Source organism: Columba livia, chromosome 1 (genome assembly GCF_036013475.1).
Source record: "Columba livia isolate bColLiv1 breed racing homer chromosome 1, bColLiv1.pat.W.v2, whole genome shotgun sequence".
Taxonomy (NCBI): Eukaryota; Metazoa; Chordata; class Aves; order Columbiformes; family Columbidae; genus Columba; species Columba livia.
Window position 1 is genome coordinate 92,491,301 of NC_088602.1, and position 16,422 is coordinate 92,507,722.

The 16,422-nt window shown below is 45.8% G+C and overlaps 2 protein-coding genes across 5 annotated transcripts in view; both read left to right on the forward strand.

Moving 5' to 3' along the window:
• Window positions 1-15,928, forward strand: part of KCNE2 (potassium voltage-gated channel subfamily E regulatory subunit 2) — a 95,752-nt gene extending 79,824 nt beyond the window's left edge. For 2 of the 4 annotated variants that reach the window (XM_065067251.1, XM_065067245.1), the window contains 5 exons: window positions 3,168-6,284; window positions 7,897-7,958; window positions 12,011-12,126; window positions 13,856-13,971; window positions 15,734-15,928. In XM_065067251.1, the coding sequence (XP_064923323.1) occupies window positions 3,186-3,563 (378 nt within the window). In that variant the 5' untranslated portion in view covers window positions 3,168-3,185 and the 3' untranslated portion in view covers window positions 3,564-6,284; window positions 7,897-7,958; window positions 12,011-12,126; window positions 13,856-13,971; window positions 15,734-15,928. Of the gene's footprint in view, window positions 6,285-7,896; window positions 7,959-12,010; window positions 12,127-13,855; window positions 13,972-15,733 lie in introns of all 4 variants that reach the window. The other 2 variants (XM_065067266.1, XM_065067259.1) reach the window with 2 other exon arrangements.
• SMIM11 (small integral membrane protein 11) lies at window positions 12,017-15,928 on the forward strand. The gene is made up of 3 exons (XM_021299713.2): window positions 12,017-12,126; window positions 13,792-13,971; window positions 15,734-15,928. The coding sequence occupies exons 1-2, from the start codon at window positions 12,106-12,108 to the stop codon at window positions 13,957-13,959; spliced, it is 189 nt and encodes a 62-aa protein (XP_021155388.1). The 5' UTR covers window positions 12,017-12,105; the 3' UTR covers window positions 13,960-13,971; window positions 15,734-15,928.
• Window positions 15,929-16,422: the final 494 nt, after the last annotated feature.

The window sequence follows — 16,422 nt, forward strand, 5'->3', positions numbered from 1 at the left end:
TGGTCAGGCACAATTTGCTGTTGGTAGATCTATGCTGACTATTTCAAATCACCTTTTGTTTTCCACATGCCTGATAATGGCTCCCAGAAGGGTTTGTCCCTTAATCGTCACAGGGTTTGAAATGTGGTTGATTCTCCTTCAGCTCCTGGATCTTCATTGCCACTCTTGGATTAGAGACAGGAGGCTCAACCAGCCATTCTTACCTCTCTCCACTGAGATCAGGAGCACTTTGCTTAATACTAGTCTATATTCGAGAGACTAATATTAAGGCAGTCACCTTTCCTGCCCAAGACTGCCCCTCCTTCTTTTTAACCAGTTCCACACTGCCTGTCCTTGATCACCACATTGCTATAAAGACTAAACAAACCCTGGGCAAATGTGACCTTCAGGGGGACACACAGCAGAATGAGATTATTCAAGGACTTTTCTGGTGTGGTTGAGAACAGAGATGACAATTAAATTTAATGGCTGCTTGACAACATGTGGTTCTCTTACACATGTAGGTATGCCTGTGTGTGTATGTGCATGCTGGCAAGTATTGGCCAAACAGGACTGGCCAGGAACAGATGGTAGAAGAGGTTGGTTGAAGGAGGGGTAAGTCCTTTCACCTGGTAATTGGCAGGCCAGAGCAATAGTTCCCGAGATACTCTGCTTGGGAATCTCCAGGACTATGTCTCCTGCCGTATTTCCACAGCCAGGCTCACCGTCCTGCAGTTGGGAGCTCCTCTGGTGGCTCCAGCTGACTTTATCCAGCCAAGACCAACCAGGGCACATCTCTGGCTGTGCAACACAAGAGGCTGGACTCGCTGTGGTCCCTCTGGCCTTCAGGTTTCATCAAAGCAAAGAGAAGCAGCTTGTCAGGTGCCTCAACTTCCAGAGGCTGAGCTGAGGGCACATGGGAAACCACCAGAAAGAAGCAGGGAATCAGAGATGAAATGCTGCTAGTAGCTCGCTCCTATGCTGGGAGGTGTTCAGGCACAGAAAAACATCCAGAAGAGATGACAGCAGTAACCATGACAATGTCAGCAGCACGGCACTAGAAGGGCTTCCTCAGGGATTAAGACTTTTCCGTACCATGAGCATATCTCCCTTTTTTGTGATGTGTGCTGTCGATTCAGTGGTTAGTCCGTGTTCACTTTATCTTCCTCAAGGCAGAGCTGCCTGAAAAATTGCTTTCTCTGCAAATTGCTTAGGCAGGACTACCTGTAAAATGAAAATATGTTCTACAGAGAGTCTGCCTCAGCCCATGTGCTCATGAAGCACTCTGCATCACAATCCCACCCCAGTCGCCCTCCCTTGGATGTCCCCATAATAGTCAGGAACCGTCTAATTTCACTGAGCACACTGCTGTTTTCTAAGCTGTGACTCAGAGCTTTTCAGTTAGGTGTCAGCATGTGCCATTTGCTAGAAATAAAATCAACATTAATTAATTCTGCCTTTTTTTTTTAAATTAATTTTTAATCTTTTCCTGCTCCAGATCATGAGTGAAGGTGTATACAGAGCAGAGCTCAGAGAAGCTAGTCCTGGCTGTGTCTGAGGACCTGCTCCTCACAGCAAGGGCTTCACGGAAGGGTTGGTTACTATCAAGCATGTTCATGGTGGAAGAAAAGGAAAGGAAAATCATGTGGAGAATCTAGGGGAAAGGGAGAGAAAGGCTGAGCTTATGGCAAAGGACAGGGGAAATATGAAATGCAGGAAGGAGAAAGAACAGAGAAAGACACAGAAGACCAAAATCGCCAACTTCCCAGGTGAAGCGAGGGAGCAGAAAATTCTTCCCTTTGGGTGCTGAGCAGCCTGGCAGGCTCTTTGCACTGCCTGCTCAGTGCTCAGCCTCTTGCGCCCCTATCAGCCAAAGGAACTATTGTCATTATTATTATCATCACCATTATTTTGTAGAGCTCACCTTCACTCTTCTTCTGTCTGGGTGAACAAAGATCAAGCTGCATCAATGTCCACCCTAAAAAGCACTACAGGGCTCTTTTACAATATGTGAAATTTCAGTAAGAAGCATAAAGAGTAGTACTCAGCATCTGAAAGGATGACTGAAGTAAGCTGTCAGCCAATATTTGACTTTCCAGGTGAGATTAGATTTAGCTTTAAATTTAAGTTAAACATAAGCCATGCAGCACGAGGCACCCATTTAACAGACAACTGCTTATAGACTTGTGTAGGCTGGAGGCTACTTAAAGTTTAAGATATCTCTGCTCCTTGAGAGTATCATCATATTATCCAGTGGAGTTTTAAAATCCTGCACGTTACCGTGAATCTCATTGCAGAAGGGCACAGGAGAGGTGAGTTTCTGTTTGGCAATTCTTTACTTCCTAATGAAAAAGCATAGTCACTTTTGTTCTGAATCAAAGAAAAAGCAGAGAGACTTTACACACAAAAAAAATCAAGGCAGTTCGTATTTGTTTATTCTCATAGCTTGCTTAATTTCATTAGATTACCTTTATACCCTGTGAGTGAGTGTGTGCAAGTGTATAATTGCAGACAGATGTACATGCGCGTGTACCTGCGTCCTTCTGTATGTGTGTGTCCTGTGCACACTGATATCACAAAGCTGGTCCAACAAGCAGAGGAAGGTAGTTTGCTGAACTCCTGTTAGAAAGACACTGCAATTTCCCACAGCCTGCAGTGAGCTCATCTTTGCTTGAAGACTGCACTGAGATGGAGGAATTTTTGGTGGAAACTTCACAACACATTGTAGGGCTTGGTTGGCCTGAAGTGTTGAAGGACAGGTGTCATACAGGAGCATCAGAGCGACATGCTGTAGCAGACCCTTCGCTTTTCCCAGGCTAGCAGGCTGCAATCCACTCACACCCACCTAGGAAAGGCAGAAAAGGACAGTGGCTTTTCTCTGAGCTTCTTGAGAGCTCCCTTGTAACATAGTGCATGGGGCCCCACACTCACTGGCCTTCACCAAAGTCTATCTGTCTTCCCACAGACCTAAAGTGACCTGGATGAGGAGATGAGTAAGACCTCCTTGGGTCTCTGAACATACTGAACCACTCAGAGATGGTTATTATGAGCTGATCTAAAATTGGTATTACATTTTCATGGACAAGTGGCAGGTGTTGTTATTCAATTGTCATAATGCAGACTAAAAAAAACAATGTAAATGTTTTAGTAGAAATATTTGATAAAAATAAGCATCATTTTGTCTTTAGTAACCACAGCTTGCAAGGATGGCTGAAATGCGAAACTTCACTTGGGCGGTAGAAGATATTTTCAAGGAAACCTTCCTCAATTACATGAATGGCTGGAGGAAAAACATGACGGAAGCAGCAGATGAATTGCAAGCCAAAGTTAATGCTGAAAACTTTGACTACGTTATCCTTTATTTGATGGTGATGATTGGGATGTTCTCCTTCATTATTGTGGCGATATTGGTGAGTACTGTGAAATCCAAGAGGCGAGAGCACTCCAATGACCCCTATCATCAGTACATCGTTGAGGACTGGGGCGAGAAGTATAAAAGCCAGGTCCTGAATCGAGAAGACCTGAAGTGTGTAATTCACGAAAACTTTGGTGCAAGGGACAAAACAAGCCCTGGATCACCTTAACTTTTTGGGAACACCAGTAATGAAGAAATCATTAAGCCACACGTAGAGAACTCACCGGAATTACAAGGAGCTGTGAAACTGCTCATTAAGTTAATGGAGAGGCCAATGTGCAACACAGTGCTGAGGAAATTAACATTACTGTTGCCCATGAGGACTTTGTCGCAGCTGCTTGAAGAATACCTGAGAAAAATACATAATTGTGCTTTGCTTTGGTATTCAGTTCTTCGCGAAAATAAAACTGAGAGAATGAATAACTCGATTTTTTTAGCATATTTGAAATCCAGAAGTAGATCTGGATGTTTCCACCTCAGAATAACTGTGAATTAGTGGTTTAAAGTGCTTATTTAGATCCAAACTGTATTACTTAATCCCATCTTAAAAACAACTTGAAAATGTACAGTAAAATATCAAAATCTCTATCTATTAACTGAACAATGTGTTATGGTATGAATCATAGGAGTTAACCTATACCTACACACATTCAAGCCAAATTGTTTTTTTTTATTATATGGCTCCAATTTTGATTTAATTATTTATCGGCAGCAAAGACTGACTTATGGTCATCTACCAAGGACTGATTTATAGCAGAAGAGCTGCTAAACTACAAGTCTCATATAGGAGCTTGTCCTGGCTGTCTTCAAGTCCATAGGTGGCCAAGCTGTCTCTTCTGCTGCTACTTGGCTCTCCAGAGCAATTTGTTTATCTGGGATGCAAGCTCGGTGATGGAAGCACTGTTTACACCCCATCAGCCAGGGCTCAGTGTAAACCACTAAAATCCTGCCTTGTGGCTTTCAGAGGAAGGACTTCCATGGCCAGCTATCAAGGCTGTCCCATTGCTCTGCTTCCTAAGTGTTTCCTGTGTTTGGTACTAGTTTGCACTCGCTGACAAATGGGTTTTCAGGATAGTTTGTCTTCTCCTGTGCTGCTAAAGTACCACAACACTGTCTCTCAGGGAATAATAAGAAGCAGAACTGGTGATGCTTCTACGACTAAAACGTGCTTCCTTTTGTAAGACTCTGGGTTTAGTTCCTATTCATGTTGTCAGACCTAAATCACTTAACCTAAAAGCTCCCATGCTGTCTGTCTGTCGTGGGGACTTATTGTTTGTTTTTAGAAAGTTTTAGCTGAAACGCTTCAGCCATGTCTGGCACTGCATTTCAGACAATTTTGGTTTGCTCATGTTAAAAAGAAATGAAAACGAAAATGGCTTCTTTTGTTGGGAAGCTTTGGCTTGTTTTGGAGACTTGTCCTGAGATTTGGCACAGCAGCTGCTGTCATGGTCCTGATGTGCCTTTTGCTGGTGTAGTAATAAGCCTTTGCGTGTACACATACACAGGCAAGTTGCAAGAAGAGCCAGAGGCCACAAATGCATTGCAAAGAGCAAGTTTTATTTTAGTTACCTCTCTGCTGGGGGATCTCTGAAGTAGCACGTAAGCTCCCAGACAGAGGTGACAGAGGCGGGGACACAGGTGCTGGTCAGTTCAGCCCTGCTGGGAGATGGACGGGCCTGCTGGGCTCACCTGTATTTCAAGGCTTCAGGCAGGCACAGCCTCCCACTCTTTCTCACAACAAAGCAAGAATCTCAGACATAGTGATAAGGTGCCTAGAGTTTCTCACAGGCTTATGTTATCTAATGCAGAGGTTCTACTCATCAAGCACACAAGGTAAGTAAAACAATTAGTGTGATGTATGTGCTTTCTCTACAGATGGCTGCAAGTCACTTGAGCGTATTTACATTTAACTAATCTCCTCGCCAAATCTTTCACTATATCCCCATACACAGCCTTCTGGTGAGCCTCTCTCCACCCAGTGTGCCCCCTTTCCTCGTAGTGTCCCTGGGTGGCCTGTGGATGTCTGCCAGCCCCACTGCTCTTGCCATGGCTGTGCTCCACCTTCAGCCTGTGGGACCTGGGCCCAGACTTTTTAGCAGGGCCTGTTGCGATAGGACAAGGGGCAATGGTTTTAAACTGAAGGAGGAGAGATTCAAGCAAGACATGAGGAAGAAATTTTTTACAATGAGGGTGGTGAAACACCGGCACAGGTTGCCCAGAGAGGTGGTAGGTGTCCCATCTCTGCAGACATCCAGTGCCAAGCTGGATGGGGCTCCGAGCAACCTGATCTATTTGCAGATGTCACTGCTCAGTGCTGGGGGTGGACTAGATGACCTTCAAAGATCCGTTTCAACCCAAACTGTCCTATGATTCTATGACCTTCCTTACCCTTGGGGCACATATATTGTGCTGCACCAAGCAGCTGGAGGAAGCCTGTGGCCACCTGGGCCTGTTGCTATGGCCATGGTCACAGAAAACTCCTTTTGGCAAAGGCACAGGCGGAGGAGCACCCCTGAAGAACTTGTTCGGGTGCACCAGCATCCCCAGGGGCTGCTCCAGCATCCCCAGGGGCTGCTCGACCCGCTCAGGCCCTGCTCCCAGTGCCTGGCAGACGGACCCGGGCTGCTCTGCCCTCAGACCTTCACCCCTGGGACATGGGAGAATTGCTTCACCTCAAAATTATCATTATTATGATTTCCGTGGAAGAAACAGGGGACTACCTGCCCCTCCGGGCTCAGGCGACAGCCGGGACACAGCGGTTGGCTGGCGAGGCGCCCGGACGAGGCGGGGGGACCCGGCCGCTCCTGCCCGGCCCCGCCGCTGCCGCTGCCGCTGCTGGGAGATGTAGTTTGTCGCGGCCTCCGGCCCGGAGCCATGGCCGCCCCGTGAGGTAGGAGACGCGTTTCTTTGGCCTTCCCCCACACCCCTCCTTGGCGTGGCCGCCGGCGGGGGACGGAGGGGGAGTGAAAGCGGGGGCGGCGGGTCCAGGTCCGGCAGGAGTGGGGCAGCCTCCCCGCGACCCGGCTTGCTCAGCCGGCGGCGCTGCCGGGACTCCGGCCTGCCCTCCCGCCTGCTGCCTGCCAGCTCCAGCACCCCCGGATGCCCCTCAGCCTTCTGCCCCCCTGCCTGTCCGCTCCTGCCCAGCGTGCCTGCCTTTGCCCGTGCTCCTGCCCTGCTTTCTTGCTGTCCTGCCTGCCGTCCTGCCCTCCCCTGCCTGCCACCCTGCCGCTGTAAGGAGCCATTGAAGGAGGGATGTTGTTTTTGCAACTGATCTGGCGCCTGACCCCAGCAGGGGGGTAGGACTGAGAGACATCAGACTAGGAATCCTTACTGTAAAACGAAGCCTCTTCGAACTAATCCCAGAACACAAACTGATTCCTGTATTTGAAAAGTTAGGCTAGGGGGAAGGGTAGCCAGAGAGCCGGGAATCCATACTTTAAATCGGTAAGGGGAAGGGCATGGTTAGAATTAGATGAATGAGATATGCAAACTGAGGCAGGTGTCAGGTTGTCTGTAAACCCTGCAGTACCAGCCAGTGGGGAACAAGGAAGGGAATTTGTGGCTGGGATTTGAGGGGGATGTATGCAGGGGCTTTTTACCCTATTCTGTGTGCCTGCCACTAGGTAGAACACCCGGTCTTGCGAAATTGTTGATAAAATACGCTTTGCTGAGAGATCCTGCCTGGGTCTATTATGTTGGCAAAGTAATAGTTTCCTACACATGTTCCCTTGCAATAGCCTGCAGCCTCTCGGCTGCCTCTCCCTCTAGGCGGAGGAAGCCTGAGGTTTAGCGGCTGCTGGAGGCACAGGCGGGCCCAGGTTGGAGATCTCCCGACCGTGTGTCTGCAGGGCATAGTGTGTGGCTACCTGGCACTGCGCTGTACTCGTAGAATCACAGAATCCTTTCGATTGGAAGAGACCCTCAGGATCATTGAGTCCAACCATAACCTAACTCTAGCACTAAGCTGTGTCCCTAAGAAACTTGTCTAAATGCCTTTTAAACACCTCCAGGGATGGTAACTCCACCACTTCCCTGGGCAGCCTGTTCCAATGCCTGACAACCCTTTCCGTGAAAGGGTTCCATGAATCTTCCAGTGTTGTTGTTTTCTTAAACAGAAATTAAGCAATATGTAAGAAAGAGGGATCTGAAGTTATTATTTTTTGAAAAAAAATTGTTTTCTCAAAGGTTGCTGCCTGTGCCTGGCAGTGGTGCTGCAGGGACCAGGAGGGGTGACAGGGGCAGAGCTGGGGTCGGAACGGAGGCAGGGGAGGCTGCTGGCCCAGGAGATCCTCCTAGGGCAAGGTGGTGGGAGCAAGCAGGGGTCTGCAGCTTGCAAGGACCCTGGGACATGGCTGAAATGCTAGGGCATGGCCGAAATGATGCTCTGGGACCCACGGTGGAACAGTCTGACGTGCCACTGACATTTTTGGTTTTGATTTCATTGGATTTTGATCCAGGCACTGTGATTGATTCATATAATCTGCTTTGTTCTTATTTTCCAGAGTCTGGAGCATGTGAGGATCTGCCAGAGGAATCACTAATATTTTCATTTCTGCGTCTTCAGGTATGAAGGAAGATGTTCTTTGAGCTGGTGTTAGTTTAGGAATTACCTTATTGATGTCACTAGTATAAACTGAGTGATTATGCAGGTCTTTCTATGGGGTGATGTCTTGACTTGCCTACATATATGGGCTGCAAATGTGTACAGATCTGAGTGCTTCTGACTTAATGAATCTTGTGGCAGTGGTTTGTGATGGATTCTTACTGCAGCAGCTCTGGCTCACAGTTGCTTCCACTGTGTTTCTCTGCAGCCTTTGGGCTTTGCCATATTACCATGCTTTCCCATGATCCAGTAGTCTTTTTTATGAGGAGGCCTGATCCTCTCTTGCAGATGTTTAGGCTGATGCACGACAAAGCATGTCACATGTAGTGGTGGGTCTTCCAGTGACTGTTCAGGTGGAAAGCATGCATTTTGCTTCCCCAAATATATGCATTGAAGAAATCAGAAATAAGAGACAGCTGCAATGAAAGCCCTTTTCTGGCTCAGGACATACTCAGCCATCACTCCATTTTAAATGTAGTCACATAACTGTAGTAAGTTGCTACTTTCCAAGACTTTGTGGCCAGTAACTTTTCTAGCTTTTGACAAAGTAAATAAAATGGAGTTGCTCAGAAATCCCCAGCAGACAAAAGAGTATCTCGAGTCTCATTTTGTTGCATAGATGGAGTTACTGGCAGTGTGAGTGAGACTTTCAGCCAAGACAACTCAAGTCGGTTTGTAAGTATCCAAATGCCTGTGTAAATGTTTTCTGCTGTGTGCAGGCCAGTCGATACTCTGCTGCTGCACGAGCAAACAATGGTGCGAGTGGCTGGGCTGTGTTGTGGTTGCTGTGGTGGACTGGAGCTGTAATTCAGTGGGCGAGAGACCTAGATTTAATTCTGTGCTCCACCACAGACTTCCCATCTGACTGGTGCCCAACTCCTTTGTCTGTCTGGGGTGGTCTGTGTTGCACAACACAACATTGTGCAGAGATCCTGGGGCTGGTATCAGCTGAAGTGTAGCTCGGGGACTTGTTGCAGCCCTCCCTGATGGCTGTATAGCCCTGCTGACGACATGAGCCTCTGGGGCTGCATTGGTGACTCTCTCTGCCTGCTCTGGACCCAGAAAACCTCACAGCACTTGCAGGTTGCTCCTCCCTGATGGCTGTATAGCCCTGCTGACGACATGAGCCTCTGGGGCTGCATTGGTGACTCTCTCTGCCTGCTCTGGACACAGAAAACCTCACAGCACTTGCAAGGTTGCAGGTTACAGTGCTAAGGTGTGAGGTACGGGCAGACCCTCCCTTCTTTTCCCATCTGCAGTAGTTTGATCTGCTCTGTAGGGGAGGTCTGAGTGTAAATAGGATAGTGATTGTGAGGTGTAATCACGGTGGAGAAGAGTTACCGATATGTGTGAGTGTGATATCATTTTATCCCTACCCTGCAGAAGAGTCTACAATTACATGATGGATAGTTTATGGAGCATCTGTCACAGAATCTCTGCTAGGGCTTCAGGCAGAGACTAGTGCTCTTGTTTCTTTCTCACGTGGCTCAACACGAGACCTTCTTGCTTGCCAGTGAAGGTAATAGTGACCTTCCTTGGGGCCCAGTCTCTGTTCCCAGTAGTGCTGTGTTTGTTAAGGGAGCCTGCATTTTCCTAGGGAACGAACAATGCCTGACTGTAGATGTGTTCTGAACTCCTATCTGTGCCTTATCTGCTTCTGAAAAGGCAAACATGAAACTTCAGCTGTTTATTTGCCTGCTTGCTTTTAAGATATCACAACCTTGAAAGTACAGTGCCTAAGCTTTTTGCTTTTGAATTGACAATGTCAGTGCTAACAAATATTGTTTTTCAAATTTAAAGTGAATCCTGCCATTTTCTCTCCTTTTCCCCACTTTCTTCTCTCTGCCCCATGCCCCAGCTCCACCTGTTTTTTCTGTGCTGGGGTTTCAGCTGTATTTAATAAGGTCTGGATCAAGATGGAGACTGGAAAAGTCAAGAGGCAAATGGGGAAGAAGTGCTTGACTAACGAAGGCTGGTGACAAGAAGTGGGAATGCAATGTGCTTTCTGTGCTCAGTTCCAACCACAGAAAAAACTGTGAGGACAGACCATCAGAAGTATCAGCTGTCACGGGAAACATTTTGGATCAAAACAGCACTCTTCAGAACAAAGAGGGAGTTTCTTTACTTCACGTCCTTTTTGACTTCAGTGCAGCTACTCCTGGTGGATACACAATTCAGGCAGATTCAGGCTCATGTCTCAGAAGAGCAGAAATATTACAGAAGTGTTGCACTGAATGCTTAGATAATTGACTTGCAACCAAGAATGTTTGCAGAAGTGCACACTGTGATGCACATTATATGCTGCTTCTTGCTCATGGGACAGTACCCTACTATCACACCTGACAGATGGGCTCACATAACAGCCTGAAATGCACATTTGCTGAGTCTAAAACTTCTTCTGTACATAAAAAATTACTAAGACCCCATTTTCAGCATTGTATGCCAGATGCTAGTGAGTGTTTGAATGGCTGAGTTCTTGCCTTTTTACAACATGTTGCAAAATTGATTCTGACTGAAGCACAGAATTTACAGCAATTTAGGAGAAGAGTGAAGACTGTGTCTGATGAAGCCCCCACACAAGTCAGTGTTCTGACATGTGGACACCCCAGCTGGGAAGTGCGGTTCCTTCAAATCAGGCCAGGCTTCTGTAACTTAGGTTTTGTTGAGAAGCATGCAGCCACATGAGCCATGCATGGAAAAGCAGATTCAGCTCCGATGTGGGATTTTTGCTGTGTCCTGGCAGCGGACATAAAATCTTAATGGTCACTGAAATTCTGGAGGAAACATCAGAAGTTAAAATGCCTTTTTTTTTTTTTTTAAATGTGTAACACTACTGAATCATTAGTTCACAGCTGCCCTGACATTTTATCAAAAGGAGAAGGGGCTGCACAACTCAGGATCAACACGGTAAATAAATAATGAATGACAAACGAGTTGGCTGTGCCACTGCTTCGGTATGGTTCGATCTTGGTAGCAGAGATCTCTGGTGTTGTCTTTCCGTGGGTGGTCTCTACAGGGTAAAGATTTTGTAACTGGGGGAAGAGAAGAGGATGGCCTGGCTGGAGAAATAAGGACATCTATGAAGAAGCTGGCTGAGCAGTGCAGGAGCTGCAAGAACATTTACTTGACTCCTTGTTTCTGAAGAAAGGTCAGCAGCAGCTGTTGTGACCTGGTGGTGATTTATTCAGCCCAGCTGTTGGTGAAGATTTGGACTAAGCTGTAGGGCTTCCTCCTGCTTTTCAACCGTGACTCTGTTGTTACATGTCCAGGAAACACCTCGAGGGGGTCAGGCAGAGAAATGTGCTTAATTTGGAATCCCGCAGCTGAAACTGTGTCAGCGCTGGTGGAGCAGCAAGCAGAGGCTGGAGGGCAGTGTTGTGACAGTGTGCTGCAGCCTCCAGCATATCCACTCAGGCATTTTTCAGGCCCGAAGTTCAGCTCTGAAACATAAATTGACCACTCAAGGGATCCAGCGAGTTGTTGGTACGCTTCTGTGTTATTATGGGCTACACGGATAATTTAATTTATTAGTAAATCAGAGAGAACCGGTAAATGACGTTAGATACTAGGATTCATTAGGTATTCAGGCTCCAAACAGGGCAGGTAGGCTTAAAAACCACAAGACAGCTTTTCTGGGTGTACTTCTGTCCTCTGCATCTCAGACATCAGCCAGGCAGTGTGATGTGTGCATGTGTCAAGCTATCAAAAGCAGCCAGGGTTGTGGTTTTGCTTGGGCAGCCGCTGGGATGTGCAGTGTGTGGTGGAAGCGCAGCCTCCGCTCTGCACACGCGTGGCACCTGCCCGGGGCCTGTCAAACCCCTGTCCTTTAGCAGCACTGACGCTGCTCCTGTCACTCAGCCCCAGAAAAGGCCCCCATAGGTCATTTCAGAACCGTGTGGCACTGATACGCTGCTGGGTGCTGTGCAGCAGATGAGCTTGCTAGAGAGGTGCAGGTTGGACATGCTGAGTAGAAACAGATTGGCTAATTCTTTTTGAATCTCCATTTCTTGAAGATGCTTCTGCCCTGGTCTGCGCTTTTAGAAGTGTGACGCTCGTCAGTACTGGGCACAGCCTGCTGCAAGACGGACAACATTATTACGCAGCCAAGATGGTGGCATTTAACTGGAAGGTGAGGATGTTTCACATTCGTAAAGCAGTGAATTTCTGCTCTTTCAAGCAGATGCATGTAAGATGTGGTTGAGTGGGTCCTGGGTTAAAAGATGGTTTCCTTACCCAGGCAAAGGTTGCTTAACTACCACACTCTCTGCACCTCAGGGACAGAGAACTCTTTGTTATTGTCCTTTCCTGCCCTACGTGCCTGCACCTTGTGGGCTGGCCCCAGGGCTTGCTCTCAGGGCCCTGTACTTTAGTCCTGAGCACAGCGCTGGTAGGCAAGCTCTGCTCTGCTCCCTCTGCTCTTCCTGGCTTTTGTTTTTCCAGGCTTTTTTCCCACTGCTTGTTCCTCAGCTCCTTTTGTTAGTAGAGGGTGTTTTCTCTGCTGTGTCTTTTATGGTATTGGGGCCATAAACACTCTGTAGGGTATGTGTGTAAGGCACAGAAATGTTTGAGCAAGTACCTAATGCATTAGCAATTTTAACATGTTAAATCAAACCATTTATCAAGAAAGCAATGCTAAGCCCAAGCTGTGGCTTTACCCTTCTGGTATTGCAGAGCTGTGGTTTGAAGAGATTGCTACTTTTAATATGTGGAGAGATTGACAGAGGGTGATTTTTTTTCTTTTTTTCAAAATTAGAGGGGAGTGGCCTGATGTCAAAGGTAATGTGTAGTTTGTTGACATCAGTGTTATAAAAGGCCCCACTTGAGCCTCTGATTTGTACACTTCAAGGGGACATGCTAATGGTGTATGGATACAAGGCTTTTTCTAAATTCTGTAGTTTGACAATGGCCAAACAGCTTTATGAGGTGCTGCTAAGGGTACACGGGGGTACTGGGAGGCTTGCTAAGGGGGAGCTGGCACTGCGAACCTACTGTGCACCACTGAAAAAACAGACCAATCCTGCTGGCCGTGTAGCTCTTTGAAACAGTGGGCTGGGAGGTTCCTGTACGTTCAATATCTTTCTGAGATTTATGTCTTTTGCTGAGTGCCTGTGCCATTTTTGTTATGTTTGTATTCTGAGTTCATAGTGTTACCCATTTGCATTTTCTTTTCCACTCCATGTGCACTTACGATAGCGTGATTTTATAACATTCAAAAATGTTGTGCAACTTTGGTCATTCCAGGCATTAAAAACTCCTGACATTGAATCATTGGAGGCTATGGGTTTTTTACTTTTCTTCTGGTTTAAATGCATTTATCTATATCTTCTAGATCTGGGCAAGTTAATTGCAGAGCTACCACATATTAAAATTTATAGGAGCACGAAAGTGTCTTTGGGGATCATATCTGATAACTGATATGCACAGATCCATTGCTTGTATGAGAATTGTTCAGAAATGTTTCCACGTTTACAGTTATACAAAAATATTAAGTTCTTCCCCTGTTTTGGCTCCAGATCATGCCAATATTCAGTTTGCTGTAAAGTAGAAGCAGCAAAGACCTGTTCAAACGGGCTTCATAAGCTAAGTGGAGTGAACTTGGTTTTGCCTTTCCCCTAGATGTTGATCTGCCTGGTTGAAAGTTTCCTACAGAAAAAAAAAATCATGAACAGAGAAGCATTACTGTTGTTTTGAATAATGCTGTTGCTGTAGGAAGCTCTATAAGCATCCCTGTAGATTCATTTTTAATTGTCCAAGTGTTCCAGTAACTGCCTAAATAGATTATTTTGCATTTCAGGCTTTGGAGAATTTCCCATTGCTGATGTACATTTTGGCAGCTAAAACATTGATTCTTTGCCTAGCATTTGCTGCAGCAAAAATGTACCAGAGAAAAAGAATTGAAGAAAAACTGAAGAGGGAACATGAAGTGAGATTGAAAAAAGAAGCAGAGAAGAAGGAAGATTGAAGAGTCTCTCAGGTATATAGTTTATTCGGCATCCTGGTGTTCGATAACAACGTTGGCATATTAATCCCATTATGTTTTGGCTTGGATGCATTTGGATTGTGCAATTAGAACTGTCACCATTATCTGAGTTCTTGTAGTATTTGTCTCCTGTGATGTTTCAGCATATTTGCACACCTGCATCATGCCCATTCTCTGTAGGAATTGCAGTTACCGCCAGAAAACTTGGCAGCCATGGTTTGTGATTTAGGAGTTTTTAGCACAGTATTCCTTATCTGCTCTCAATTTCCCTGAATTTTTATGCCAAATCAGTTGCACAGGAAGTCCTGATGTGTAAGGAGATGGTTAAATTGGGTAAAAAATGCATGAGAGGCATGCCAGTCAGGATGATGCAGTGGGACCTCTTGGCCTTAAATCACATAATTAAGATGTAAAGAATCAGCCATTCCATATGAGTTAAATACCTGACAAGTTGTAGGTAGTTTAGCTGAAAGCACTAAATCTCATGCCATGGAACTTCCTAAGGAAACAGAAATGCTACAGGTTATGCTATGTAACATCTACCATATATACTTCACTGAGAAAAATAGACATCTTTCTGCATAAAAGAGCAAAATGAACGTTACAAAATTCCTTAAAGTTTTGGGGTTTCATTCCCTATGTGCCAAATTCCTTCCCTCTGCTTTCAAAGTTTAAGCAATCATTGCTTTATTAGGTCAAGTCCATTAGCAAAATGAGTACTACCTAGCACTAAGATTATATTCCCTGGCTTGTTTGGTATGTGATTTTTGTGTCAATTCATTTCACATCTCTCTGTTCTACAACAAAATGAGAATTCTATTTCTGCCTGCCCTTTGTGAGCTCAGTGGGAGTTTGATGTAATGTTACTTTTTATTAAGCTAAAAAACTTACTTTCCCTTTTTGAGGTCATCACCTCACATATGAAGAGAGTTTCAATTTTTGGAAATGTTTACTAGTTTTGATTTTAAACCTATCACTGTTTTATTTCACGCAACAAGGACTGGAAATTGTGACTAGAAATGGAGCCCTGGAAATTACCATGGGAACAAAGTGGTACATTCTCATAGGAAAAAAAACAACAAAAACAAAGGTGTTTTTCAGTCCCCTGCTTACATCAAATTGAGGGCTTGTCTCTGGGCAGACTTATGCCATTTTAAATTTTTATTTTAAATAAGTTTCGCTAGCCACTGGAAAATTCCATGAGAACACTTCTGTCTGTTTTTTGCAGAATAAGTCAGATTAAGTTGCTTGGAGTTTTATTGCTAAACAAATGAGAGGTGGGCTGCCCTGCGAGTGAGCTGGCTGGGGGCAATGAGCCGACTGTACCGTGCGTTGAGTGCAGCGCTGGGCCCCAGGGAGTTCTCCCTGGCAGGATCCATAGCCCAAGCTATTGCTGTGCCAGCTCATCCCACAGGACCTCTGGGTCTGGCATGGGATGTTGACCTTGTTGAACAACTGCCTCAAAGCATCTCCGATTTGGCAGAAAATACCCCAGCTGCCCAGTCACCCAAGTGTTGCCCACCAGCGGCCTAATCCTTCCTAAATTCTGCCATCTCTAAGACTGTCGGCCATATCTTTCTATAATGAGATAGTGAGAAGGGGGGGATTCTCCTACCCTAAAAATGTTCTCCAGTGCCAGCACCGCAGCGCTGTGTTTAGCTCCGATTGCAGCGTGCCACTTGGGCAGGCAGATTTAAGCCATGTGCTGCCAGCATGTCCTGCCTGCTGTTCTCACTGCTGTTTCCCCACCCTGCAGATTTTCCGACACTTGGCAACTTGCGTTGGATTCCTTTCCCGGGAGAGTGAAGCCTTCCTGTAGATGAAGGATGTGTCAAAGGAGTAAAACCAAGAGTAACAGTCGCTTAAACTGTATCTCAACTTTTTATACATGCAGCAAAATATCTAAGCATCTATTTATGCAATAAAAAGTCCTTTGTAAAAAAAAAAATAAGTAATGGCCTTGGTTGCTGCTTATTCAGATGCTACAGTTAGAGCTGCAGGGGAGGCAGTTTTTAGAGATTAGTTGCAAGGAAGTGGCTTGTTTTAAAGAGGAAAAGAGTCTGAATCAATTGTGGGTGTGTACGAGATTCATGGACAGACAGAAGGAAATGAGGAGGGCTCTGGAGCTTCTTCATAGCAACGGCTTCTTGCAGGGGTGTGAGTGAGACTTGTGGGCCCTTTATTGAATCCAGATGAACAGACCCAGGAGAGCAACTTTTCTGGGCACATCTTTCTCAAGCCACTTTCCACACCTAGGACTTCCTTACAGCAATGCAAATCACAGTATCAGTATGAAAACTTTTGAGGAAGTTTCACGCTAGGAGGTTTATTCTGTTATTTTGCTATGCACAGTATCTGTGAACTTTGTATGCCTCTCTATTAACTACTTGGTCTATGAAGCAGAGAGTTTTTTCATTACCATCCGTAGCTATTCCTGCATATGCA